The sequence below is a fragment of the Oncorhynchus tshawytscha genome, linkage group LG30, assembly GCF_018296145.1.
Source record: "Oncorhynchus tshawytscha isolate Ot180627B linkage group LG30, Otsh_v2.0, whole genome shotgun sequence".
Classification (NCBI taxonomy): Eukaryota; Metazoa; Chordata; class Actinopteri; order Salmoniformes; family Salmonidae; genus Oncorhynchus; species Oncorhynchus tshawytscha.
In genome coordinates this window covers 31,747,586-31,774,341 of record NC_056458.1, presented here as the reverse complement: position 1 = coordinate 31,774,341, position 26,756 = coordinate 31,747,586, and the positions used below count along the sequence as shown (strand labels likewise).

General features: G+C 43.2%; 1 protein-coding gene and 1 pseudogene across 1 annotated transcript; both read right to left on the bottom strand.

Moving 5' to 3' along the window:
- Positions 1–347: 347 nt before the first annotated feature.
- On the bottom strand, positions 348–7,127 carry LOC112229091 (annotated as a pseudogene).
- Positions 7,128–14,648: 7,521 nt separating this feature from the next.
- Positions 14,649–22,785, bottom strand: LOC112228417 (creatine kinase M-type). The gene is made up of 8 exons (XM_042309331.1): positions 22,678–22,785; positions 20,978–21,186; positions 17,766–17,920; positions 17,328–17,460; positions 16,463–16,634; positions 16,213–16,336; positions 15,479–15,668; positions 14,649–15,178 (listed from the first exon to the last, which is right to left on the bottom strand). Exons 2-8 carry the CDS (start codon positions 21,168–21,170, stop codon positions 15,000–15,002), a joined length of 1,146 nt encoding a protein of 381 aa, XP_042165265.1. The 5' UTR covers positions 21,171–21,186; positions 22,678–22,785; the 3' UTR covers positions 14,649–14,999.
- Between the last annotated feature and the right edge of the window lie 3,971 nt (positions 22,786–26,756).

The following is a 26,756-nucleotide window of genomic DNA, read 5'->3' as shown; positions in this document are numbered from 1 at the left end:
GCTCTTACCTTGAGTGCATGACCAAGAAAGACCAAACTACATCGACATCTGTATTGGTTCATGGTAATAGGTTTATTGGACCACAGTTTCAATGATAACTTTCAATTATAACTTTTTACAACCAATGTAATGTTCACGTCTGTCAGGTAAGCCCGACTTTGGTGGAGGCGGATACCAGGATGTTACCAACTGAACAGGAAAGAAGTGGAAAAGATTGGCATAAGGAAGAAAATGAAAGTAAAAAACAGAAGAACAACAAAGGAGAGATAGAGAGAAGAGGCAGAAGGAAAGAAGAAAAATATCTCCACTACACGCAGGTTGGTTGGCGTTATTGTACCGCTTGATTCCTAGGGCCATGCGTTGGAGATGTCGAACACTCCACCCACGGAGGCGGTGTCCACGCCACCTGTAGAGAGCAGGGAAAAGGGAGAGAGAAGCGGGTTTAAGTGTATGTCTCAGACAATCTCTGCAAAATTACTCATACTGTAAATTATCCAAATGTCCCAAAAATCAGTGGTGTAAAGTACTTTTAGGTAAAAATACTAAGTACTACCTAAGTAGTTTTTGGGGTTATCTGTACTTCACTATTTATATTTTTGCCAACATTTACTTTAACTTCACTACATTCCTAAAGAAAATAATGTACTTTTTACTCCATACATTTTCCCTGGATATTTCTTAATAGCTTTCGCTTATTTTAATTTCTGTTCCTTTTTACTTGTTGTGTGGTAAAAGGGAAGACTGTCGTGATCTGTGACGATTTAGAGTTGAATATATCAGCAGCTGCTCTGGATGTTTTTTGTTGTGTGTGTGTGTACCTGTGCCACGCTTCTGCAGACGCAGCCTGGTGGTAGTGGTAGTAGTAGTGTTGATCTGCCATGATACAACGGGATGTGTGAGATAACAAGCAGCATTAGTTCCGGTGCTTTGAACAAATCATGATTTTGCCGGTGTTAGAGTCTTTCGAATTCCGAAAGGGGAGGGGACATTTAGCACATAGAATTGCCTGTAACTTGAAAAGAGCGAGGGGTTGAGCTCTTTGTTCTGGTTCCGATCCTTGTTCTATCGCTTCTCAAGACTTCTTAAGGATAGGCGTCCCGTCAACGGGACAGTTGCAAATCATACACCGCCTTGTCGCGATCGAGGATTTTTAGAGAAACAACAAATATCGGTACATATAAGTGTCTTATATTGGCTGAAAGCTTAAATTCTTGTTAATATAACTCCACTGTCCAATTTACAAGAGCTATTACTGTGAAAAAATGCCATACTATTGTTTGAGGAGAACTCCTAACAACAAAACACTTCTTTCACCGCGATAGGTTTGATAAATTCACCTCTGAAAGTGAAATGTGCACTTACATTTTGAAGTCTTGCTCTGATTTTTCATCCAAAGGGTCCCAGAGATAACATGAAGTGTTGTTTTGCTAGCTAAAATATTTTTTTTATATCCTAAAATGGTCCATATAGCATGCACGATCGATTTTGTATTTCCACTTGTTCAATTTGCAAAGAAAGGAATCTGTGAAAATCTAACCCTAAACGTAGTTTCAACCAGTCAAATCACATTAGTATGTATTCCTCAGAGATCCTAGAACGTAACCAGACTTCACCATATTATTAGGGGTGTAGTATATCCTATACGGCACCATATTTGGTCAGAGAGCGATGCCTTCATGTCACACCGATGACGTGGGCGGTCTTCACTTGAACAACTCCAATCGGATCAAAGCTAGCTAGATAGCCAATGATCAGGGCTTTACGGGAGTATCCGGAAACCATGTATCTGTTGTAAAATGTAGCTACTAACCTTGTACGACAGCATGCCTTTTCCTTTAGGACAAAAATTCTAAGAATATTCACTTATGAAGTTATGAAAACTGGTTGTTTTGCAAATGTTGAACTTATAATATGACTACTAATACTGGAAAAGCTCAATTAAAGTCCAAGTATACAGATTTGATGATATTCTTGCAGAAAAATGTCATATGAATGCAAATGTCTCCTTCACGATTTGCCCAAATGTACCTGGGTGACTTCACACTAAATGTCATGTAGTTCGCTCATACTTCAAGTTATCCATCTGAAACTTTGCACATACACTGCTGCCATCTTGTGGACATAATCGGAATTACAACCAGAGTGATGGCTGGAACATTGACCTTTCTGTTTTTTCAGGTAGCAAAAAACAGTTGTTTTTTTCTTTGTATTTTCTACTACCAGATCTATTGTGTTATATTCTCCTACATTCAATTCACATTTCCACAAACTTCAAAGTGTTTCCTTTCAAATGGTACCAAGAATATGCATATCCTTGCTTCAGGGCCTGAACTACAGGCAGTTAGATTTGGGTATGTCATTTAGGCGGGGGGGGGGGAAAGTGTACTATCCCTGGACCGAAATCTTAATTGAGCATCGGACCAGTTACGCAAGACTTTAGTTCTGGGTTAACCTAAATTAATATTCTTATAATTGTGTCCCTGCGCTTCCATTGTGTTAGGGGTGTTTTTGTGCCATGTCAAAATGGTTTGAGTACCAGTACATACCCTTCTCAGACCAACGCAGAAGCGTCTGAAGACCTCCTTCATGTTGCCGCCCTTCTCCACGGAGATGACACGCAGGTGATCCTCATTCATCCAGACAAAGAAGCTCTTGGCATCGTTATGCCTTCAGAAAGGAGGGATGAGGTTTCACATGATACATCACCATGATACATTGTGGGATATTCTGTACAGTACAATACAGTATTGTTTTGGTTGACTATTGGTATGGGTCTGTGTTCTGGGTGCATACCAGATTCCTCTTGCATCTGGCCAGTTAGGGGCTATACCAGCGCCCAGCAGCAGGGGGGAGACGGGCTTGTCAAACAAGAAATGGTCAGCGATAAGCTGCTCCTGCTCTGCATCGGTCATCTTATTCAAGGGGTAGTACTTTCCCTTGAATTCACCATCCAGGGTGTTCAGAACTGGAGAGACAGAAAACCCCTGTTTCCCCTTACTCTTAACATGGTAGCACCCTGCCTGGATCTTTCTGACACCATGCACTAGTTATTGCAGCTAAGGATTCACTTTTGATCTCTATTTCCAATTCATCTGAGGAGTGGCTAAGAATTCAGATCTCCATTTCATGTGTTTTACTGCCTAGCTTCATGCATAATCCTGTGTATGCATATGTCCTGTAGCTATTGATAGCTGGAAGGCTCACCCTCAACAGACAGTTTCTCCACTGCTCTGCGCTCGCCACGGCTGTTGTGGGGGGACAAGGTGTATTCCTTGATGCTGCAGCCAGTACGCACACGGCTGGACATAGTTGGGGTTCAGGTCATTCTTTTATACTTTTTTTATTTATTTAACTAGGCAAGTCAGTTAAGAACGAATTCTTATTTACAATGACGGCCTAGGAACAGTGGGTTAACTGCCTTGTTCAGGGCAGAATGACAGATTTTTACCTTGTCAGCGCAGGGATTCGATCTTGCAACCTTTTGGTTACTGGCCTAACGCTCTAACCACTAGGCTACATCATTACATCCCTACTCAGAGAGAAGGTCACAACAGAGTTTCAGACCAGAACATTTAAAGTGTCTCAAAGAAGTTTGTGATTCCCAACCTCCTATGTAGAGATTATTCAAACATTTTCACACTGATTTTACTCAGCAGTACTCTTTGGCATTTCTTATAGGAAATGAAACCCATAAAACATGTCAGAAGAATTAGATACTACCTTCAGGTTCTCAAAGTTCAGGTCGGTCTTGTGCTTGTCTGTGGGCTTGTATCCACTATGACGGTCTGAGATGATGGGGTCCAACAGATCCTTGAAGATCTCGTAGGACTCCTCATCACCAGCCACGCAGCCAACGGTCATGATGAAGGGGTGACCTGAGGACAGAGAGAGAGGAGTGGAGGAGGAGGGTAAGAAGGCAGCACATATACATTGCACATCTACATTAGTAGACTAACTGACATTAATATACCACTCTGTGGTGTGAAAAATATGCAATAAATATCTGCTGCATATTTAATAAGGTAACCTGCATATCTATACTAGAAATGGCACCGGAGAAGAAGACACAAACTTCTTTGAGACACTTTAAATCTATGTGTCACCAACCAATTGTGTTTTTGTTTATTTGTGTTGCTTGTAACCTAAACCCCACTTCCTTCCATTCTGCTAGCAAACGTGCAATCTTTGGAGATTAAAATTGATGACGTATGCAGAAGATTAAACTACCAACTGTAATATCTTATGCTTCATGGAGTCGTGGCTGAACGACGACACTATCAACATACAGCTGGCTGGTTATACGCTGTACCTGCAGGATAGAACTGTGCCGTCTGGTAAGACAAGGGGTGGCAGACTATGACTTTTTGTAAATAACAGCTGGTGCACGATATCTCAGGAAGTCTTGAGCTATTGCTCGCCTGAGGTAGAGTATCTCATGTTGTAGACCACACTATCTACCGAGAGAGTTTTCATCTGTATTTTTCGAAGCAGTTTACATACCCCCACAGACTGAGGCTGGCACTAAGACAGCATTGATTGAGCTGTATTCGACCATAAGCAAACAAGAAAACGCTCACCCAGAGGAGGCGCTCCTAGTGGCCAGGGGACTTTAATGCAGGGAAACTTAAATCCCTTTTACCAAATTTCTATCAGCATGTTAAATGTGCAACCAGAGGGAAAAAACTCTGGATCACCTATACTCCACACACAGAGATGCATACAAAGCTCTCCCTCACCCTCCATTTGGCAAATCGGACCATAATTCTATCCTCCTGATTCCTGCGTACAAGCAAAAATTAAAGCAGGAAGCACCAGTGACAAGATCAATAAAAAAGTGGTCAGATGAAGCTAATGCTAAGCTACAGGACTGTTTTGCTAGCACAGACTGGAATATGTTCCGGGATTCCTCCGATGGTATTTAGGAGTACAACACATCAGTCAATGGCTTCATCAATAAGTGCATCGATGATGTCGCCCCCACAGTGACCGTGCGTACATACCCCAATCAGAAGCCATGGATTACAGGCAATATCCTCACTGAGCTAAAGGCTAGAGCTGCCGCTTTCAAGGAGCGAGACTCTAACCCGGAAGCTTATAAGAAATCCTGCTATCCCCTCAGACGAACCATCAAACATGCAAAGCGTCAATACAGGACTAAGATCGAATCGTACTACACCAGCTCTGACGCTTGTCGGATGTGGCAGGGCTTGCAAACCATTACAGACTACAAAGGGAAGCACAGCTGACAGCCGACAGCCGACAGCTGCCCAGCAACACAAGCCTACCAGATGAGCTAAACTACTTCTACGCTCGGGCAAATAACACTGAAACATGCATGAGAGCACCAGCTGTTCCGGACGACTGTGTGATCACGCTCTCCGCAGCCGATGTGAGTAAGACCTTTAAACAGGTCAACAGTCACAAGTCCGCAGGGCCAGATGGATTATCAGGACATGTACTGCGAATATGCGCTGACCAACTGGCAAGGGTCTTCCCTGACATTTTCAACCTCTCCCTGAGTCTGTAATACCAACATGTTTTAAGCAGACCACCATAGTGCCTGTGTCCATGAACACTAAGGTATCCTGCCTAAATGACTACCGACCCGTAGCACTCACGTCTGTGGCTATGAAGTGCTTTGAAAGGCTGGTCATAGCTCACATCAACACCATTATCCCAGAAACCCTAGACCCACTCCAATTTGCATACCGCCCCAACAGATCCACAGATTACTACGAGACAGCCTATAGGGAAGATGTCAGAGACCTGGCCATGTGACAACAATCTCTTACTCAACGTGATCAAGACAAAGGAGATGATTGTGGACTACAGGAAAAAGAGGACCGAGCACGCCCCCATTCTCATCGATGGGGCTGCAGTGGAGCAGGTTGAGAGCTTCAAGTTCCTTGGTGTCCACATCACCAACAAACTAACATGGTCCAAGCACACCAAGACATTCATGAAGAGGGCATGACAAAACCTTTTCCCCCTCAGGAGACTGAAAAGATTTGGCATGGGTCCTCAGATCCTCAAAAGGTTCTACAGCTGCACCATCAAGAATATCCTGACTGGTTGCATCACTGCCTGGTATGGCAACTGCTCGGCCTCCGACTACAAGGCACTACAGGGGGTCATCTATGCATAGTCACTTTAATAAATCTACGTACATGTACATATTACCTCAACTAACCGGTGCCCCTGCACATTGACTCTGTACTGGTACCCTTCTGTATATAGTCTCGCTATTGTTATTTTACTGCTGCTCTTTAATTACTTGTTACTTGTATATTTCTTATTCTTAGCCATATTTTTTTAACTGCATTGTTGGTTAGGGGCCCGTAAGTAAGCATTTCACTGTAACGTCTACTACACCTGTTGTATTCGGCGCATGTGACTAACACAATTTGATTTGATTTGAGTTATATGGTTGTGGTATAAGTATGTCTTGAGCTAGCTGAGGATTTAAAAACAATCTAAGTATGTATTTCAGCATCCCGGGGCTGAAATACACAACCATATCAATCAAATCATCCCGGTGTTGAAATACATACTTAATTTTTTTTTTATCCTCAGCTAGCTCAAGACATACTAATACCACAACCATATAATATAACATTTCAGAATTGACATTTTTACAAGTAAGTTGACTGATGGTTACTCAGTGTTGTTGCTAGCAAGTAGCGTGAACAGGTCTTGAGCAATGTATGTACAGCTCTGTAAGTCACTTTGGATATAAGTGTCTGCTAAATGGAATATATTATTTTCATATGTAATTATTGCAATGGTATTAGGATCGATCAAACCCTAGAGCGTTAACTTGGTTGTGCAGACCGTCTCAGTTCTACCTTTGACAGTTGTGTGTTTGTGGAGATTGGTGGCTATCCTCAGGGGGTGTTTGGGAGATATTCGGCACTCACCAGGGTTGTCGACACCAGTCTGGATGACGTCATCCAAGGTGAAGCCAGAGGGGGTCTGCTTGTCCCTCAGCTTGGCATACATGTCCTTGGTCAGCACCTTGGCCATGTGGTTGTTGTGCTTGGTGAGGTCAGGGTACTCCTCCTCAACTTTGAAGTTGAGTTTGAAGTTGTTGTGGGTGTTACCGAAAGGCATGATTGCGTTTCTAACACTGCAGGGGGGTAAATTATAGAATAGCTTGGATCTTTAGAGTCCATAATTTGCACGGAAAACAGCACACATTAGAGACATGGAAAACGTTTAAACCACCAAACCTAATAGTAACCTATCAAGGACATTCCCAGACACTGACAGTGGAAGATAGTCAAAAGAACAGCTGCAAACGTCAGTCAATGTCCCCATCCACTGGGTCAAGCTTCTGTTTGGAATAGATACGGGGGAGGAGCACTTGTGCGTTGGATATTTTTAACATCCTTATCCCAAACCTCACACAACAAGATCGCATAGTTTCCCTTCGAAATTCGCAGTTTATGGATAAAGGTCTATTTTGTTGTACGGTGTGTACGGTGTGAATGTGGACAAAGGGAATAAACGGAAGGGCTGTTCAAGAGAGGGGTTGAGTGTGAGATATAGGTAAGGGGGCTGAAGAGAGGATTATATATGGTGGCTGGAATGTTGATGAGGTTGTGAGGTCAGCCTGATCACTAGAAATTGCCCACTGGGCAGAAACTGGTTGCATCAATGTTGTTTCCACGTCATTTCAACAACAACAAAAATAAAATCTGATGACGTTGAATCAACATCGAAAACTGATTGGATTTGCAAAATGTCATCAATGTAATGTATTTTTTTGTAATTGTTTTCACCCAATTTATAACCTAAATCAAATTATGTGAAATCCTTTGTTGATTTCACGTTGAATTCATGTTAGTTGACATCTCAACCAAAATTAAATCAAAACTAAATGTTGAAATGACATCTGTGCCCAGTGGGAGACTTCAATTTAGGATGTTTGAAGATCCTGAAGACGTCAATATATAAACTCTGCAAAAAAAGAAACGTCCTCTCACTGTCAACTGCATTTATTTTCAGCAAACTTAACATGTGTAAATATTTGTATGAACATAACAAGATTCAACAACTGAGACATAAACTGAAGAAGTTCCACAGACATGTGACTAACAGAAATGGAATAATGTGTCCCTGAACAAAGGGGGGAGCAAAATCCAAAGTAACAGTCAGTATCTGGTGTGGCCACCAGCTGCATTAAGTACTGCAGTGAATCCCCTCCTCATGGACTGCACCAGATCTGCCCGTTTTTGCTGTGAGATGTTACCCCGCTCTTCCACCAAGGCAACTGCAAGTTCCTGGACATTTCTGGGGGAAATGACCCTAGCCTTCACCCTCCAATCCAATAGGTCCCAGATGTGCTCAATGGGATTGAGATCCGGGCTCTTCACTGGCCATGGCAGAACACTGACATTCCTGTCTTGCAGGAAATTGTTCACAGAACGAGCAGTATGGCTGGTGGCATTGTCATGCTGGAGGGTCATGTCAAGATGAGCCTGCAGGAAGAGTACCACATGATGAAGGAGGATGTCTTCCCTGTAACGCACAGTATTGAGATTGCCTGCAATGACAACAAGCTCAGTCCGATGATGCTGTGACACACCGCCGCAGACCATGATGGACCCTCCACCTCCAAATCGATCCCGCTACACCGAGTACAGGCCTCGGTGTAACGCTCATTCCTTCGACGATAAAAGCAAATCCGACCATCACTCCTGGTGAGATAAAACCGCGACTCGTCAATGAAGAACACTTTTTGCCAGTCGTGTCTAGTCCAGCGATGGTGGGTTTGTGCCCATAGGCGACGTTGTTGCCAGTGATATCTGGTAAGGACCTGCCTTACAACAGGCCTACAAGCCCTCCGTCCAGCCTCTCTCAGCCTATTGCAGACATTCTGAGCACTGATGGAGGGATTGTGCGTTCCTGGTGTAACTTGGGCAGTTGTTGTTGCCATCCTGTACCTGTCCCTCAGGTGTGATGTTCGGATGTACCGATCCTGTGCAGGTGTTGTTACACGTGGTCTGCCACTGCGAGGATGATCAGCTGTCCGTCCTGTCTCCCTGTAGCGCTGTCTTAGGTGTCTTACTGTACGGACATCGCAATTTATTGCCCTGGCCACATCTGCAGTCCTCATGCTACCTTGCATCATGCTTAATGCACGTTGACGCAGATGAGAAGGGACCCTGGGAATCTTTCTTTTGGTGTTTTTCAACTGTGACCTTAGTTGCCTACCGTCTGTAAGCTGTTAGAACGGTCGTTCCGCAGGTGCATGTTCATTAATTGTTTGTGGTTCATTGAACAAGCTTTGGTGTTTAAACCCTTTACAATGAAGATCTGTGAAGTTATTTGGAATTTTACGAATTATCTTTGAAAGACAGGGTCCTGAAAAGGGACGTTTATTTTTTTGCTGAGTTTATTTGCACATTGATAAGCTAGCTAGTTAACGGACGTGATGTCTGTAAAGTTAGCTAGTGGTGGGAAAGTTAGCAGTAAGTTAGCAGTGCATTTACTCGCCTCAGCGCTGTTTCTAACCTTTGTCATTTTGTGTAAGTTTTATATTAACTGAAATAGCTATGTTACCAAAAAATTTATCGTCAGCAAACATTACAGTAGAACTGAACACATGTTGTCCCTGCAATTTAATGTTTGACTGCTACGCAAGCTAGCCAGGCAGAGAGGAATAAACAACGTAGCTAGATAGCTAACTAAACCTAGCTATCTAGCGACACCTGTCCTTGCAGAAACCTTTGTGTTGTTCACATATTCACAACATGTTAGGCAGCACTGCAAATGTTAACCTTGTGCAATAGTTATCTAGTCAATAATCTAACAGCCAAACTAGCTAAATTAAATAACTGGGCTGGCTAGTAAGATAGATAACAAGCAGCTCTTCCAAGTCCGATAGGATTGCGATGTTTCCGTTTTTTAGCTAACCATCTAAAGCTGCGTTTTCGAGTTTTATTTTCCTGACATTGTCATAGATTTTAATACAAGTCTTCTTTTAGGTATAGGTATTCAGACGTTCCTGAGTACTGATACAGAGATCATTCTTGAGGCAGCTAATGAAGCACACTACTCAACAATCTGTCTGTGAAATGAGACATCCTGGAAACTATCTGAAAGGATCTTCCAGTTTACAGCCTATCCGGCCAAGTCTACAAATTTGCCAAGTTGCAGTAGCTTTGGTAAGAAAGTAGCCATGCCTTAAAGAGTCTGGGTCCTTCTCAGGCCTGTACGGATGGCAAACCAGCCTGAAGAAACTGAAAGGAATTGGATTGTCCAGAACTGGAAGTGAACTCTGTCAAGAGAAAATCAGAGGACAGGCCTGTTGCCAAAAACATATTTTTTTTCTCCTTGCTGGAGAAACCCTGGAGAGGGAGCGAGTGGAACTTCTGGGAGAAGTACAAGTACATGACAATGTTTGTATGCCCAATAATGTTTGTACCATGTTTTTTTGCTGCTACTATGTTGTTGTCGTGTTGTCTTGCTACCTTTGCTGTGTAATCGCAGCAAAAGGTGGCGCTACAAAGTATTAACTTAAGGGGGCTGAATAATTTGGCACGCCCAATTTTTCAGTTTTTGATTTGTTAAAAAAGTTTGAAATATCCAATAAATGTCGTTCCACTTCATGATTGTGTCCCACTTGTTGTTGATTCTTCACAAAAAAATACAGTTTTATATCTTTATGTTTGAAGCCTGAAATGTGGCAAAAGGTCGCAAAGTTCAAGGGGGCCGAATACTTTCGCAAGGCACTGTACATATACATTTGAGATGAATAATGTAGGGTATGTAAACATTATATTAGGTAGCATTGTTTAAAGTCGCTAGTGATATATTTTACATCATCTCCCATCAATTCCCATTATTAAAGTGGCTGGAGTTGAGTCAGTGTGTTGGCAGCAGCCACTCAATGTTAGTGGTGGCTGTTTAACAGTCTGATGGCCTTGAGATATAAGCTGTTTTTCAGTCTCTCGGTCCCAGCTTTGATGCACCTGTACTGACCTCGCCTTCTGGATGATAGCGGGGTGAACAGGCAGTGGCTCGGGTGGTGGTTGTCCTTGATGATCTTTATGGCCTTCCTGTGACATCGGGTGGTGTAGGTGTCCTGGAGGGCAGGTAGTTTGCCCCCGGTGATGCGTTGTGCAGACCTCACTACCCTCTCGAGAGCCTTACGGTTGTGGGCGGAGCAGTTGCCGTACCAGGCGGTGATACAGCCCGACAGGATGCTCTCGATTGTGCATCTGTAGAAGTTTGTGAGTGCTTTTGGTGACAAGCCAAATTTCTTCAGCCTCCTGAGGTTGAAGAGGCGCTGCTGCGCCTTCTTCACGATGCTGTCTGTGTGGGTGGACCAATTCAGTTTGTCTGTGATGTGTACGCCGAGAACTTAAAACTTACTACCCTCTCCACTACTGTTCCATCGATGTGGATAGGGGGCTGTTCCCTCTGCTGTTTCCTGAAGTCCACAATCATCTCCTTAGTTTTGTTGACGTTGAGTGTGAGGTTATTTTCCTGACACCACACTCCGAGGGCCCTCACCTCCTCCCTGTAGGCCGTCTCGTCGTTGTTGGTAATCAAGCCTACCACTGTTAAGTACTTACTTACTGACTGACTTTATTGTCCCCATGGGGAAATGTTGTTGCAGTGTCATGTACACGTTTAAAGTGGCGTTTAAATACAAACAAAATTGACAATACAACTTTCAATAACAGTTACATATCAATAAAATATATTTTTTTAAAGACTAGCCTGCTGGCCTTACTGAGTCGATAGGAAAATTAGCCCGAGCTATTTAGGAGGAATATCACACCTGGCACAAATTACTGTCCCGTTCTGTTTTTCCTGCTGAGGGGTGCCCTATACCTGCACCCAGAGGGGAGTAGTTCAAAGTCCGGAGGGTCCTGACCTTAAAGATCTCATCCAGGCCTGTCTGTTTGACTCCAAGTACCTTGCTTGCTGTGGTGATAATCCTTCTCAGCATATCTCTCTGGCTGACATCATATTACAGTGCAACACCATTCAGGAAAGAAGAGACAGTGTGGTCCGTGGCCTGATCATATCCCCCAGCGAGAAGGTTGGAGACCTTATCACAGAATAAAAGGTTGTTTTTATTTTTGTATCCTTATTTATCTCTAAATGAGCTATCTTCCTTTCTTTCCCCTTATCTCCTCTCAAATTGCACAGTTAATCTAGTAGCCTAGTCTGTTATTTCTTAATTTTTTCACTCAGGATGCTGACAACACCATGATCCGAGAGGACCTCGTTCAGCATGTGATGAAGTTGTTCACTGTGAAGCATCTGCACCAGAATATAGAGCATGGGATCTGCACCAAAATTTCCCCATGGGGACAATAAAGTCAGTAAGTAAGTAAGTAAGTAAGTAATTAAGTAAGTAAGTTATACAAATAATTGCATTTAATACTGGCAACTGAATACATACAGTATAACCTACATACTATTGTGAAGGTGTTACTGTGCATACTGTACCCCGTACAGAACTTCAAGGATTTTCTGCATGTCCGCCTTCACAGCACCTCCTTTTGACTTAAACAAGTCCAATAGTTTTGGTGTATAATCATCCAGATTCTGCATAAAGGTGGACTCGAGCAACAGTTGTAATTCTTCTGAACTCTTCTTTAACGAGAGAGATTATAGCTTTCATCTGTCCCCTCGCCCCTACCCGGGCTCAAACCAGGGACCCTCTGCACACACAGGCAACCGGTTGAAACGCTCTTTGCGCGCACCACCGCTAACTAGCTAGCCATTTCTGCATCAAAGGAGCAGAGGTCCTGGCTGGTATTCCCAGTGTTAGTCATGTACCTTGTTTATGGGCCTCATCTATGGCTTAAATCTAAGGTACTCCAAAGAACTGAAATATACCTTTTGAGGTGTTCCAAAAAGTATTCTTGGAACTTGATGATCTCAGGACCTCCCCATGGCTCCAAGCTCTAAAGATGAAGTTACTTGTTTTCAGAGATATCTATGAGAACTCTCAAAGGGCCACTCACACACTGTGGTCTAAACCCTACTCAGTACGCTGAAAAGATAGTTGCTAGGTGGTATAGGAGCTACAGTTTAGATTATGGTCTTTGTCAGGTGAAGTCATAAGAGACAAAGAAGCTTTGTTTACTCCATACTCCTTACTCCATATGCGCTAGTGGCTATCTGAGATTATTTGTCAGATGAAAGCTATCTGGATGTAACTTTACCTAAGGAGGCAAGGTGGAGTTATACCCAGAATGCTTATACCTGTCAAAATATTATCCATAGGGGCTTGCATATAGAGTCAGGTTAAAGGAACAATTTGGCATATACAGTGGCAAGAAAAAGTACGTGAAAACTTTGGAATTACCTGGATTTCTGCATAAATTCGTCATAAAATTTGATCTGATCTTCATCTACGTCACAACAATAGACAAACAGTCTGCTTAAACTAATAACACACAAACAATTATAAGTTTTCATGTCTTTATTGAACACACTGTGTAAACATTCACAGTGTAGGGTGGGAAAAGAATGTGAATTGGATTTAATAACTGGTTGACCCTCCTTTGGCAGCAATAAACTCAACCAAATGTTTTCTGTAGTAAATTTTGGACCATTCATCTTTACAAAACTGTTTCAGTTCAGCAATATTCTTAGGATGTCTGGAGTGAACAGCTCTCGAGATCATGCCACAACATTTTAAATCGGGTTGAGGTCAGGAATCTGACTGGACCACTCCAGAAGGTGTATTTTCTTCTGTTGAAGCCATTCTGGTGTTGATTTACTTCTGTGTTTTGGGTCGTTGTCTTGTTGCATCACCCAACTTCTGTTGAGCTTCAATTGTCCGACAGATAGCCTTGCATTCTCCTGCAAAATGTCTTGATAAACTTGGGAATTCATTTTTATGTTGACGATAGAAAGCTTTCCAGGCCCTGAGGCAGCAAAGCAGCTCCAAACCATGATGCTCCCTCCACCATACTTTACAGTTGGGATGAGGTTTTGATGTTGGGTGCTGTGCTGTGCCTTATTTTCTCCACACATAGTGTTGCGTGTTCCTTCCAAACAACTCAACTTTAGTTTCATCTGTCCACAGAATATTTTGCAAGAAGCGCTGTGGAACATCCAGGTGCTCTTTTGCGAACTTCAGACGTGCAATGTTTTTTTGGACAGCAGTGGCTTCTTCCTTTGGTTGAAAACAAATTTCTATGTGGGTAAACGTAGGAAAAATGGCACAGCACAGCATCCAGAAAAATTGTTGCTTTCAAACTAGGGATTTTGTGTAATTGTGGTAAACAGTCATTTTGCTCATAGATTATGCATGTATGAACTACACATTGACGCATCCAGACCAAAGTGGGAGGTTTAAAAAATACTTAGTAGTCGCCAAAAGTTCGGAAGCATGTCTTTAAGAAGTTTCTCAAATGGATTATATATATTTTTTACATTTTATACCAAAATAGAGTAATTCCAATAAAAACCAGTGATGGCCAGTGTTATCTTAATTTGCAACTATTTACTGAGTTACAGAATATCTGTGAAATTTACACTTTTGAATGTGTACCATTAACGCAGTGTAGTGTGGGACCATATAGAAACTTTGACTGTTAAATTAAACACTATTAGACTTGATTTAACATTTGCAGTGACTTATCAGGAGTGTATGACCAAGAAAGACCAATCTGTTTTGGTTCATGAGGCCAAGTTTATTTAATCACAGTTTCAATTATCATTTTTCTAAAACCAAATTTCAAATGTACGTGATGCCACATCTGTCAGGCAAGCTGACTTCAGTGGAAGCTGATCCAGGATGTTACAAACTGAACAGGAGAGAAGTGGAAAAAATGGCGCAAGGAAGAAAAGGAAAGGAAAAAAACAAAAGCGAAAGAAAAGGCTGGAGGAAAGAAGAAAAATAGGTGAGCAGTGAAGAGTCTCTAGAGCGAGCATCAGTTTCCCCTAAGCGCCGGTTGGTTGGCTCAATGGCACATAACTTGAAAATAGAAAAACAAAATACGATCAGCGACGTCAACAACTCTTTACTTCTGGGCGGGGATCATGCCGTCGATGGCCTCTCCCTTCTCCAGCTTCTTCTCCATTTCCACCATGAGCTTGACACCATCCACCACCATCTGGACCTGAGCTACCTCAGAAGATCCCAGACGGTCAGCGTTGGAGATGTCGAACACTCCACCCACGGAGGCGGTGTCCACGCCACCTGTAGAGAGCAGGGAAAAGGGACAGAGAAGCAGGTTTAAGTGTATGTCTCAGACAATCTCTGCAAAATTACTCATACTGTAAATTATCCAATATCACCAAAAATAACAGACTCAATGAACAGACGTCCTAACCGCTGTGGACATAACTATTTCAGAATAGCTTTTGCTCATCTTAATCTCTGTTCCTTTTTACTTGTTGTGTGGTAAAAGGGAAGACTGTCGTGATCTGTGACGATTTAGAGTTGAATATATCAGCAGCTGCTCTGGATGTTTTTTGTTGTGTGTGTGTGTGTGTGTACCTGTGCCACGCTTCTGCAGACGCAGCCTGGTCAGGATCTCCTCAAACTTGGGGTGTGTGCTCAGCTTGGGCAGCTTGACGTGCACGCCACCACGCAGACCAGTTCCCAAGTTGGAGGGGCAGGTCAGCACGTAGCCAAGATGCTCGTTCCACATGAAGCCGTGGTTGTGCTTCTTGAAAGTCTCCTCAATCTGTCAGGTGAAATAAACCCTGTATCAACATTCTTGTAATTGTCTCTCTGCGTTTTCATGTCTTTTCATTGTGTTAGGTGTGTTTTTCTACCATGTCAAAATGGCAGCCAGGTTACCCATGATACAAGTCAGTATTCAACGGCCATACATATCTGAGAACGTCAGGAGATGACGTGGAAACCGGCCACTAGGGGCAACAGTGAGCACTGTTACCTTCAAGTAGGTGTCAGTTTTGCTAGTGTGTTGTGGACGGGGCTGGTGGATGGGCGTAAGCATCTGCCTCTGATTCCAAAGTTTTTGAGATTGTTGTTTTACGTCAATTCTTAAACTTAACCCTTACCTTAAGCATTCAGAGTTAATGCCTAAATTTAAGATTTCGTGGCCAAAACTTAACCCTAACCTTGAAAATGTAACCTTAAACATTTTGAAATGTGATGTTTGCATCAACTTCAAAACTTGACATTTGAGAAACATGGATGAATGTCTAATTCTGAGGTGAGACTGTGGGAGCTAGTTGTAAAATGGTTTGAGTACCAGTACATACCCTTTTCAGACCAACGCAGAAGCGTCTGAAGACCTCCTTCATGTTGCCGCCCTTCTCCATGGAGATGACACGCAGGTGATCCTCCTCATTCACCCAGACCAAGAAGCTCTTGGCATCGTTATGCCTTCAGAAAGGAGGGATGAGGTTTCACATGATACATCACCATGATACATTGTGGGATATTCTGTACAGTACAATACAGTATTGTTTTGGTTGACTATTGGTATGGGTCTGTGTTCTGTGTACATACCAGATTCCTCTTGCATCGGGCCAGTCACGGGCCATACCAGCGCCCAGCAGCAGGGGGGAGACGGGCTTGTCAAACAAGAAATGGTCAGCGATAAGCTGCTCCTGCTCGGCATCGGTCATCTTATTCAGGGGGTAGTACTTTCCCTTGAATTCACCGTCCAGGGTGTTCAGAGCTAGAGGGACAGAAAACCCCTCAGTTTCCGCTCACTCTCAACATGGTATCTCCCTGCCTGGAGTTATCTGACACCATGCACTAGTCATTGCAGCTAAGGATTCACTTTCGATCTCTATTTCCAATTATCTAAGGCGTTCCTAAGAATTGGATCTCCGGCCTCCCGAATGGCGGTGTTGCCGCATCACTACTGCCTGGGGTTCGATCCCAAGCTGTGTCACAACCAGCCGTCACCGGGGGACCCATAGAGCGGTGCACAATTGGCCCAGTGTCCTCCGGGTTAGGGGAGGGTTTGGCCGGGGGGGCTTTACTTGGCTCATCACGCTCTAACAACTCCTTATGGTGGGCCGATCGCCTGCAAGCTGACTTCGGCCGCCAGTTGAACAGCGTTTCCTCCGACACATTGGTGCAGCTGGCTTCCTGGTTAAGCGAGCGGGTGTTAAGAAGCGCGGTTTGGCAGGTCATGTTTCTGAGTAAGCACGATTCAACCATCGGCTCTCCCCAGCCCGTTGGGGAGTTGCAGCGATGAGACAAGATCATAATTGGATCTCACGAAATTGGAGAGAAAAAGGGGGTAAATGTTTTTAAATACATTTGGATCTCCATTTCCATTTTGTTTCGTTTTATTGCCTAGCTTCATGCATAATCCTGCGTATACATATGTCCTGTAGCTATTGATAGCTGGGAAGCTCACCCTCGACGGACAGTTTCTCCACTGCTCTGCGCTCGCCACGGCTGTTGTGGGGGGGCAGGGTGTATCCCTTGATGCTGCGGCCAGTACGCACACGGCTGGACAGGACGTAGTTGGGGTCCAGGTCATCACCTCCCTATACAGAGAGAACAGAGAGACAGATTTTTACCTTGTCAGCGCAGGGATTTGATCTTGCAACCTTTTGGTTACTGGCCTAACGCTCTAACCACTAGGCTACATCATTACATCCCTACTCAGAGAGAAGGTCACAACAGAGTTTCAGACCAGAACATTTAAAGTGTCTCAAAGAAGTTTGTGATTCCCAACCTCCTATGTAGAGATTATTCAAACATTTTCACACTGATTTTACTCAGCAGTACTCTTTGGCATTTCTTATAAGAAATGAAACCCATAAAACATGTCAGAAGAATTAGATACTACCTTCAGGTTCTCAAAGTTCAGGTCGGTCTTGTGCTTGTCTGTGGGCTTGTATCCACTATGACGGTCTGAGATGATGGGGTCCAACAGATCCTTGAAGATCTCGTAGGACTCCTCATCACCAGCCACGCAGCCAACGGTCATGATGAAGGGGTGACCTGAGGACAGAGAGAGAGGAGTGGAGGAGGAGGGTAAGAAGGCAGCACATATACATTGCACATCTACATTAGTAGACTAACTGACATTAATATACCACTCTGTGGTGTGAAAAATATGCAATAAATATCTGCTGCATATTTAATAAGGTAACCTGCATATCTATACTAGAAATGGCACCGGAGAAGAAGACACAAACTTCTTTGAGACACTTTAAATCTATGTGTCACCAACCAATTGTGTTTTTGTTTATTTGTGTTGCTTGTAACCTAAACCCCACTTCCTTCCATTCTGCTAGCAAACGTGCAATCTTTGGAGATTAAAATTGATGACGTATGCAGAAGATTAAACTACCAACTGTAATATCTTATGCTTCATGGAGTCGTGGCTGAACGACGACACTATCAACATACAGCTGGCTGGTTATACGCTGTACCTGCAGGATAGAACTGTGCCGTCTGGTAAGACAAGGGGTGGCAGACTATGACTTTTTGTAAATAACAGCTGGTGCACGATATCTCAGGAAGTCTTGAGCTATTGCTCGCCTGAGGTAGAGTATCTCATGTTGTAGACCACACTATCTACCGAGAGAGTTTTCATCTGTATTTTTCGAAGCAGTTTACATACCCCCACAGACTGAGGCTGGCACTAAGACAGCATTGATTGAGCTGTATTCGACCATAAGCAAACAAGAAAACGCTCACCCAGAGGAGGCGCTCCTAGTGGCCAGGGGACTTTAATGCAGGGAAACTTAAATCCCTTTTACCAAATTTCTATCAGCATGTTAAATGTGCAACCAGAGGGAAAAAACTCTGGATCACCTATACTCCACACACAGAGATGCATACAAAGCTCTCCCTCACCCTCCATTTGGCAAATCGGACCATAATTCTATCCTCCTGATTCCTGCGTACAAGCAAAAATTAAAGCAGGAAGCACCAGTGACAAGATCAATAAAAAAGTGGTCAGATGAAGCTAATGCTAAGCTACAGGACTGTTTTGCTAGCACAGACTGGAATATGTTCCGGGATTCCTCCGATGGTATTTAGGAGTACAACACATCAGTCAATGGCTTCATCAATAAGTGCATCGATGATGTCGCCCCCACAGTGACCGTGCGTACATACCCCAATCAGAAGCCATGGATTACAGGCAATATCCTCACTGAGCTAAAGGCTAGAGCTGCCGCTTTCAAGGAGCGAGACTCTAACCCGGAAGCTTATAAGAAATCCTGCTATCCCCTCAGACGAACCATCAAACATGCAAAGCGTCAATACAGGACTAAGATCGAATCGTACTACACCAGCTCTGACGCTTGTCGGATGTGGCAGGGCTTGCAAACCATTACAGACTACAAAGGGAAGCACAGCTGACAGCCGACAGCCGACAGCCGACAGCTGCCCAGCAACACAAGCCTACCAGATGAGCTAAACTACTTCTACGCTCGGGCAAATAACACTGAAACATGCATGAGAGCACCAGCTGTTCCGGACGACTGTGTGATCACGCTCTCCGCAGCCGATGTGAGTAAGACCTTTAAACAGGTCAACAGTCACAAGTCCGCAGGGCCAGATGGATTATCAGGACGTGTACTGCGAATATGCGCTGACCAACTGGCAAGGGTCTTCCCTGACATTTTCAACCTCTCCCTGAGTCTGTAATACCAACATGTTTTAAGCAGACCACCATAGTGCCTGTGTCCATGAACACTAAGGTATCCTGCCTAAATGACTACCGACCCGTAGCACTCACGTCTGTGGCTATGAAGTGCTTTGAAAGGCTGGTCATGGCTCACATCAACACCATTATCCCAGAAACCCTAGACCCACTCCAATTTGCATACCGCCCCAACAGATCCACAGATTACTACGAGACAGCCTATAGGGAAGATGTCAGAGACCTGGCCATGTGGTGCCAGGACAACAATCTCTTACTCAACGTGATCAAGACAAAGGAGATGATTGTGGACTACAGGAAAAAGAGGACCGAGCACGCCCCCATTCTCATCGATGGGGCTGCAGTGGAGCAGGTTGAGAGCTTCAAGTTCCTTGGTGTCCACATCACCAACAAACTAACATGGTCCAAGCACACCAAGACATTCATGAAGAGGGCATGACAAAACCTTTTCCCCCTCAGGAGACTGAAAAGATTTGGCATGGGTCCTCAGATCCTCAAAAGGTTCTACAGCTGCACCATCAAGACTATCCTGACTGGTTGCATCACTGCCTGGTATGGCAACTGCTCGGCCTCCGACTACAAGGCACTACAGGGGGTCATCTATGCATAGTCACTTTAATAAATCTACGTACATGTACATATTACCTCAACTAACCGGTGCCCCTGCACATTGACTCTGTACTGGTACCCTTCTGTATATAGTCTCGCTATTGTTATTTTACTGCTGCTCTTTAATTACTTGTTACTTGTATATTTCTTATTCTTAGCCATATTTTTTTAACTGCATTGTTGGTTAGGGGCCCGTAAGTAAGCATTTCACTGTAACGTCTACTACACCTGTTGTATTCGGCGCATGTGACTAACACAATTTGATTTGATTTGAGTTATATGGTTGTGGTATAAGTATGTCTTGAGCTAGCTGAGGATTTAAAAACAATCTAAGTATGTATTTCAGCATCCCGGGGCTGAAATACACAACCATATCAATCAAATCATCCCGGTGTTGAAATACATACTTAATTTTTTTTAAATCCTCAGCTAGCTCAAGACATACTAATACCACAACCATATAATATAACATTTCAGAATTGACATTTTTACAAGTAAGTTGACTGATGGTTACTCAGTGTTGTTGCTAGCAAGTAGCGTGAACAGGTCTTGAGCAATGTATGTACAGCTCTGTAAGTCACTTTGGATATAAGTGTCTGCTAAATGGAATATATTATTTTCATATGTGATTATTGCAATGGTATTAGGATCGATCAAACCCTAGAGCGTTAACTTGGTTGTGCAGACCGTCTCAGTTCTACCTTTGACAGTTGTGTGTTTGTGGAGATTGGTGGCTATCCTCAGGGGGTGTTTGGGAGATATTCGGCACTCACCAGGGTTGTCGACACCAGTCTGGATGACGTCATCCAAGGTGAAGCCAGAGGGGGTCTGCTTGTCCCTCAGCTTGGCATACATGTCCTTGGTCAGCACCTTGGCCATGTGGTTGTTGTGCTTGGTGAGGTCAGGGTACTCCTCCTCAACTTTGAAGTTGAGTTTGAAGTTGTTGTGGGTGTTACCGAAAGGCATGATTGCGTTTCTAACACTGCAGGAGGGAAAGAAAATAAGAAATCTTCAGATATTTATTGTCTAGTTGCACAGAAAACAATCCACAAATCCTAATAGTAACTGATTTGAAAGGAAGTTCCCTGACAGCTGAGTAAAGTCTACAAGGAGTGCTCTGTCTCGGGGTAAGAGAAACTTCCTTAGCCAAACATTTAAAAGATTACTGCGGGATACTCAATAGAACAGCTGCAAAAACTCCTAGTGGTGTGGATACCCCGTATCCTAGTTACAAATGTCAGTCAACGTCCCTGTCCATTGGGTCATGTTTCTGTTCTGGAATAGATAAGGGGGAGGAGCACTTGTGTGTTGGATATTTTTAACACCCTCAACCCAAACCTCACATCCTCTTCAACATTCCACCCTTATCCTATATTCCCTTTGCCCTCTTACATATGCAACATATTTCCAACCTCTCCTCTCCACTCATGCAAAGAGCCCCCCTCTTCATGTCATTACCCTTTGCAGCCCCTCTTGGTTTTCCATCACAATATCTTGGAACATTTAGCTACCTTGATGCTCATCACACATGAAGTCTTGTGAAACAACATTGCTGTTTTAAAGGTCAACTCATTAATTAAATTGTATTCACTATACTTGATAGGCCATTCTCAAATTCATAAATTGTATTTCATTTATTTTCCTTAAATGCATTTGGTTGGCATGGAATTTACCTCAACCTTTCTTGAAATATTTATTTAAAAAATGAGCACATGATCTGGACTTAACTATTGACGCACTTGTTGCATCACATGCCCATGTCCAAAAGCAATGAAAAGGGTGTGACTGTTACAGTAACTGTCCGAAAGCAATTGCTGGACATTCTAGACCAGCTATCTTTTTACACCTGTTCCACAGCTGTGTATAGCCCTCATACTTTATCTGATTGTGATACACTTACTTATGTATCTCAGTATCCGCACCAGAGAACCATTTGCTGACACAAAGCTTATAAAACTTTGCAACAATTCACAACTTAATTTCCAGAAAAATAAATAATCATCAAATGAGCCAAGAGAATCAGACTCCTACTAAAATATCCTGTTCATTATCCCACTGATCTGAAACCCTTCCAGATTGCCCCGATCCAGGATCCAATGATGCCCCGATCCAGGACATTTACTGACCCAGGACTTATTTTTGCATCATTAAGTATATTGTCATTTGAATTAATTATTTGCACAGAAGAAAAATACACAATTATATGATTAAAACTAAAAAATGAAAGAAAAGTGTGTAGGAGAGGTTAAAAAAAACAGGAGATTAAAAAGCACCTCTCCCTTTCAAATAGGGACACACCAAAATAACAGAACTCCGCTAAAATCAAAAATGTGCACCATTCAATTTTTCAAACCTTTTCTCCCAATAATGTTTTAGGTCAGAAGCCTTTCCGAGTCCAACTAATCCAAACCGCCACACTGCCCTTATCCCAAAGCATTAGCTATTCATACAAAGCACAGCGTTGCATTTTTACCTGCACACCAGACAAGAAAAAAAGTAACAGTCCTTGGGATCAGATCCTGTTCACCAGAGCCAAAATATAGAGGTCACCCAACTCTGAAGATTCTCGAGCTCTTCTTATATACCAGGCAGACACGCAGCCATTGGCTGCCCATTTTACTGCATGCTGGTCTCTCATTGGCCCAATCCTGTGTCTCTGATACCCAGTTTAGTTTACGGAAGGACTGGATTTACATCTGTCATCCAAGGCGGGGCTGCAGCTGCACCTTACCCCTCCCTGCTCTCCCCTCCCTGTCCGCCGCCATAGTGCCTGTGGTAGGGGATCTAGTGTTTTTGTGGAGTCGATCCAGGATTTTTGCAGTCGACTCCTGACTCTAGCTATAATTGAGAGTGTGTGTATACGCACTCATGCACTGTGTGATTGACTAGCGATGCATACGGAGCTGTCTGACAATCTACTAACCAAAATAATCAAGGCTAATCAGTACATCAGCCTAGCTGCCTAAACTTTAATTAATTAATTCAAAACTCAATAAACAGACAGCTTGAAGCTGCTCTTTAGTCTAAGAACATGCTATTGTATTGCAGATATGTGTTACTTACATTATCCTAAAATAATCGATATTAGCAGCAATCAATTATTTTTTTAATAAAATGAGAGTAGACCCGCGGAGTCGATGGTCAAGGAGTTGAGGAATTGAGTATTTTGGAGTCGACTCTCCACGGGGTCATCAGGATGGTGGGAGGGGTTGTGCGATGGGGTAGAAGTAGTAAGCAGCACGCTCCAAAAAAGCTGAGCAATGCTTTTGCCAAACATGCCATGGATAGCAGGGGTCCTTATGTCAGTAGCACAGGTTGGGAAAAGCTGGAATTCTTTTACCTTATCACATGGATTCTTATACCCCACAAACGCTACTCAGTTTAACCTAGTAGGTTTGTCTTTTAATGTGTTTTGTATAGTACAGATTAATTAGTAATGTATGTGTAATGCATGTTATTTACATGTGAAGTGAATGATATGGACGTTATCTGTCATGTCACCTTAGATCAATGCAGGTCATATTAGATCAACGATCTGGCATTAATGATCACATGCACTCTTAAATCTCTACCCGGTACAGCCAGAAGAGGACTGGCCAATCTTCTGAGCTTGGTTCCTCTCTAGGTTTCTTTCTTCCTAGGTTCCTGCCATCTAGGGAGTTTTTTCTATGCACTGTGCTTCTGCTTTGCTTTCTCTTTGGGGTTTTAGGCTGGGTATCTGTAAAGCACTTTGTGACAACTGCAGATGTAAAAAGGGCTTTATAAAATGCATTTAATTGATTTATTGAACAGCAGGTCTAGTTTGCTCATCATTATGTTTTTATCAAGAAAGAATATTTGCAAGAAGGACATTTTAGCAGCGTTGGAAGCCCATCATGTGGGCGGGCCATTGCTGATGATCCAGGTTTGACAGATGCCTCCGTGATGGAGCGTAATGAACCCCCTGAAGGGGATCAGTCATTTCTTCACCACGGCAGCCCCAGAATAAAGATGATGGAACATGCCACTGCAATAGAACAATAACATCAACAACAAAGCAATGAAATATAAAGCAAAGGAAGAATTACTCTGACCAATTCCCATCTAGTGCAAATTCATCCATGCATCTCCCACTATAATTTTAATATGATCAAATGACCCCCAGTATTCAATCACATTACTTTGCACACATAATGGACACTACAGACCCCTTCCCTAATTAAATTAATTTATTCATTCTTATGATGTCATGCTGCTCTCAAATGCTCCTCTGTGTGTTACATTTCCTAGTTATTGAGGTCATAAATATGACATGATGGCATTCAAGTGTTTTTTTATTCAGAACAATTCTTCAACCAAGTTAGCAGGCTAGATAAGCTAGCTAACATTGCTGATAATAAAGTTGTCTAACTTGCTAATCTTGACAATATCGTCTTGATTGAAAAGGTGAAAGGTCAGTGAAGAAACATCACAACTCATTAACTTGGGTACTAAAATAATCCTATTCCAGAATTTTCAGACAGCACTTGAAGGCAGCATCATTGTCATCCTCCTGTCGGGATGTAATGCTTGGTCTATTTGCAGCAGGGTTACAGAGTCTGGACAAAGCGAGAGGAGACCAACACTGATGCAGAGAAAGTCCAATGAGCGAGCCATTGTGACGGGTGAAGTGCCTTGAGATAGCCCCAGGGGAGATGGGCATCCTGCCAACGCTGCAAGTCTATGGTGTGATTTGGCCAACAGGCAACGGCAACAGCTTGCACCCCTGGTTCGTCCCACTACAACACTTGCCTTACCCAATCACACCTGTCACCCACCACGCCACCTTGTTCCTAACCCTAACTGAACACTCAATCCCACACACTATGTCTTCACTCTTTCTTTCTTGACCCCTGATAACTCCCTCGGTCCCGCTGCCTTCCCTCACCCCAATTGCAACCTTACCTAGTACACCCCAACCCATTAGTCTACTCCCTCCCTCCTCTACCACTGTGAGGGGATACGGAGGGGTGGAGTGTGGGCTGGTCACGCTGCCCTTGCCCTGAATTGACACTCTGTCTCTTATTACACAGCTGTCTGCAGCATGTCCACCTTCAACAGGGGGCAGGGGGCTGACCAAATTAGTCTCTTTCCCAGCTCCTGCCACCCACCCCTCTCCCTATGCCCAATCCCCCACACCCCAAGACTCATCAGCAATATTTAACTGTCAGACTTTCTTTTATTTTTATTTAACCTTTATTTAACTAGGCAAGTCAGGTAAGAACAAATTCTTATTTACAATGACGGCCTCCCAAACGGGGACGGGGATTAAAAAAATATATATATAAATATTGGACATAACACACATCATGACAAGAGAGACAACACTACATAAAGAGAGACCTGAGACAACAACACAGCAAGGCAGCAACACATGACAGCACAACATGGTAGCAGCACAAAACATGGTACAAACATTATTGGGCACAGACAACAGCACAAAGGGCAAGAAGGTAGAGACAACAATACATCACGCAAAGCAGCCACAACTGTCAGTAAGAGTGTCCAAAATTGAGTCTTTGAATTAAGAGATTGAGATAAAACTGTCCAGTGTAAGTGTTTGTTACATCTTGTTCCAGTCGCTAGCTGCAGCGAACTGAAAAGAGGAGCGACCCAGCCCTGATTAAAGCTGACCATCCAACTTTTTGCAATGGATACACGTTGTAAATTAAAGATTGCGTTGTTTTTGCATTATGAAATTGGAATGAGTCTACTGGGCTGGAATGGGTTGACAACACTGTTAACTTACAACTTGATAATGGTAACCTCAGCAGTGCAGTAATTGGCCTGTGTGTTTTGAGTGTGTTTCTTCCATACCGATCATTAGTCGAGCTGTAGGTTGAGAGACAGTCAAGTAATAGCGTCTAAGAATGACTCTCTCAGTCTCCTGATATAGCAGCTGCAAAGTGCAAACATCACACACACTACAGCTGCCCAGATCTGAGCTAGAACAGTTATGCAACGGAGGGCCGTTATACGATGCGTGTGAACCGACAGACCACACTACAGAAGCTACGGAATCACTGCGACTTCACAAGATATGGAAACCCCTCTGCTCCGACCTCAAAAAATGAGCTCACAGTCTGTCCACCTCACTACATACAGATGTAGGATCGTAATATGACCTGTGTTGTCACAGCAAAATAATACTGCAGCAACAGGATTTGAACATTTAGTCCATAATGTCGCTTGATCGTGGTTAAGCTAATAGCTGGACAAAAAGGCTACATGAAAAGTGGAATACTGTTAATATACAGGTGTGTTAATGCAGGTTTTCAGTGAATTTATGTAAATCATAAAGCTCATCTGCATTTCCTGTGGCAGAGAAATTCTCAGCAACGAAAGAGTGATCGAATTAAGATCCTACATCTGTAAACTATATATGCTTTTTATACTGTCCTGTTGTCAATGGTCAATGGTCAATGTTTCCTAATGCAGAGAGTTGGTTAATCTTTTTTGGGTTATGACGAGTTCAGGAGCCACTGTCCAAGGCTGGAGAAACCTAAATGCCAGTGTCTTCTCACCCCATAGACT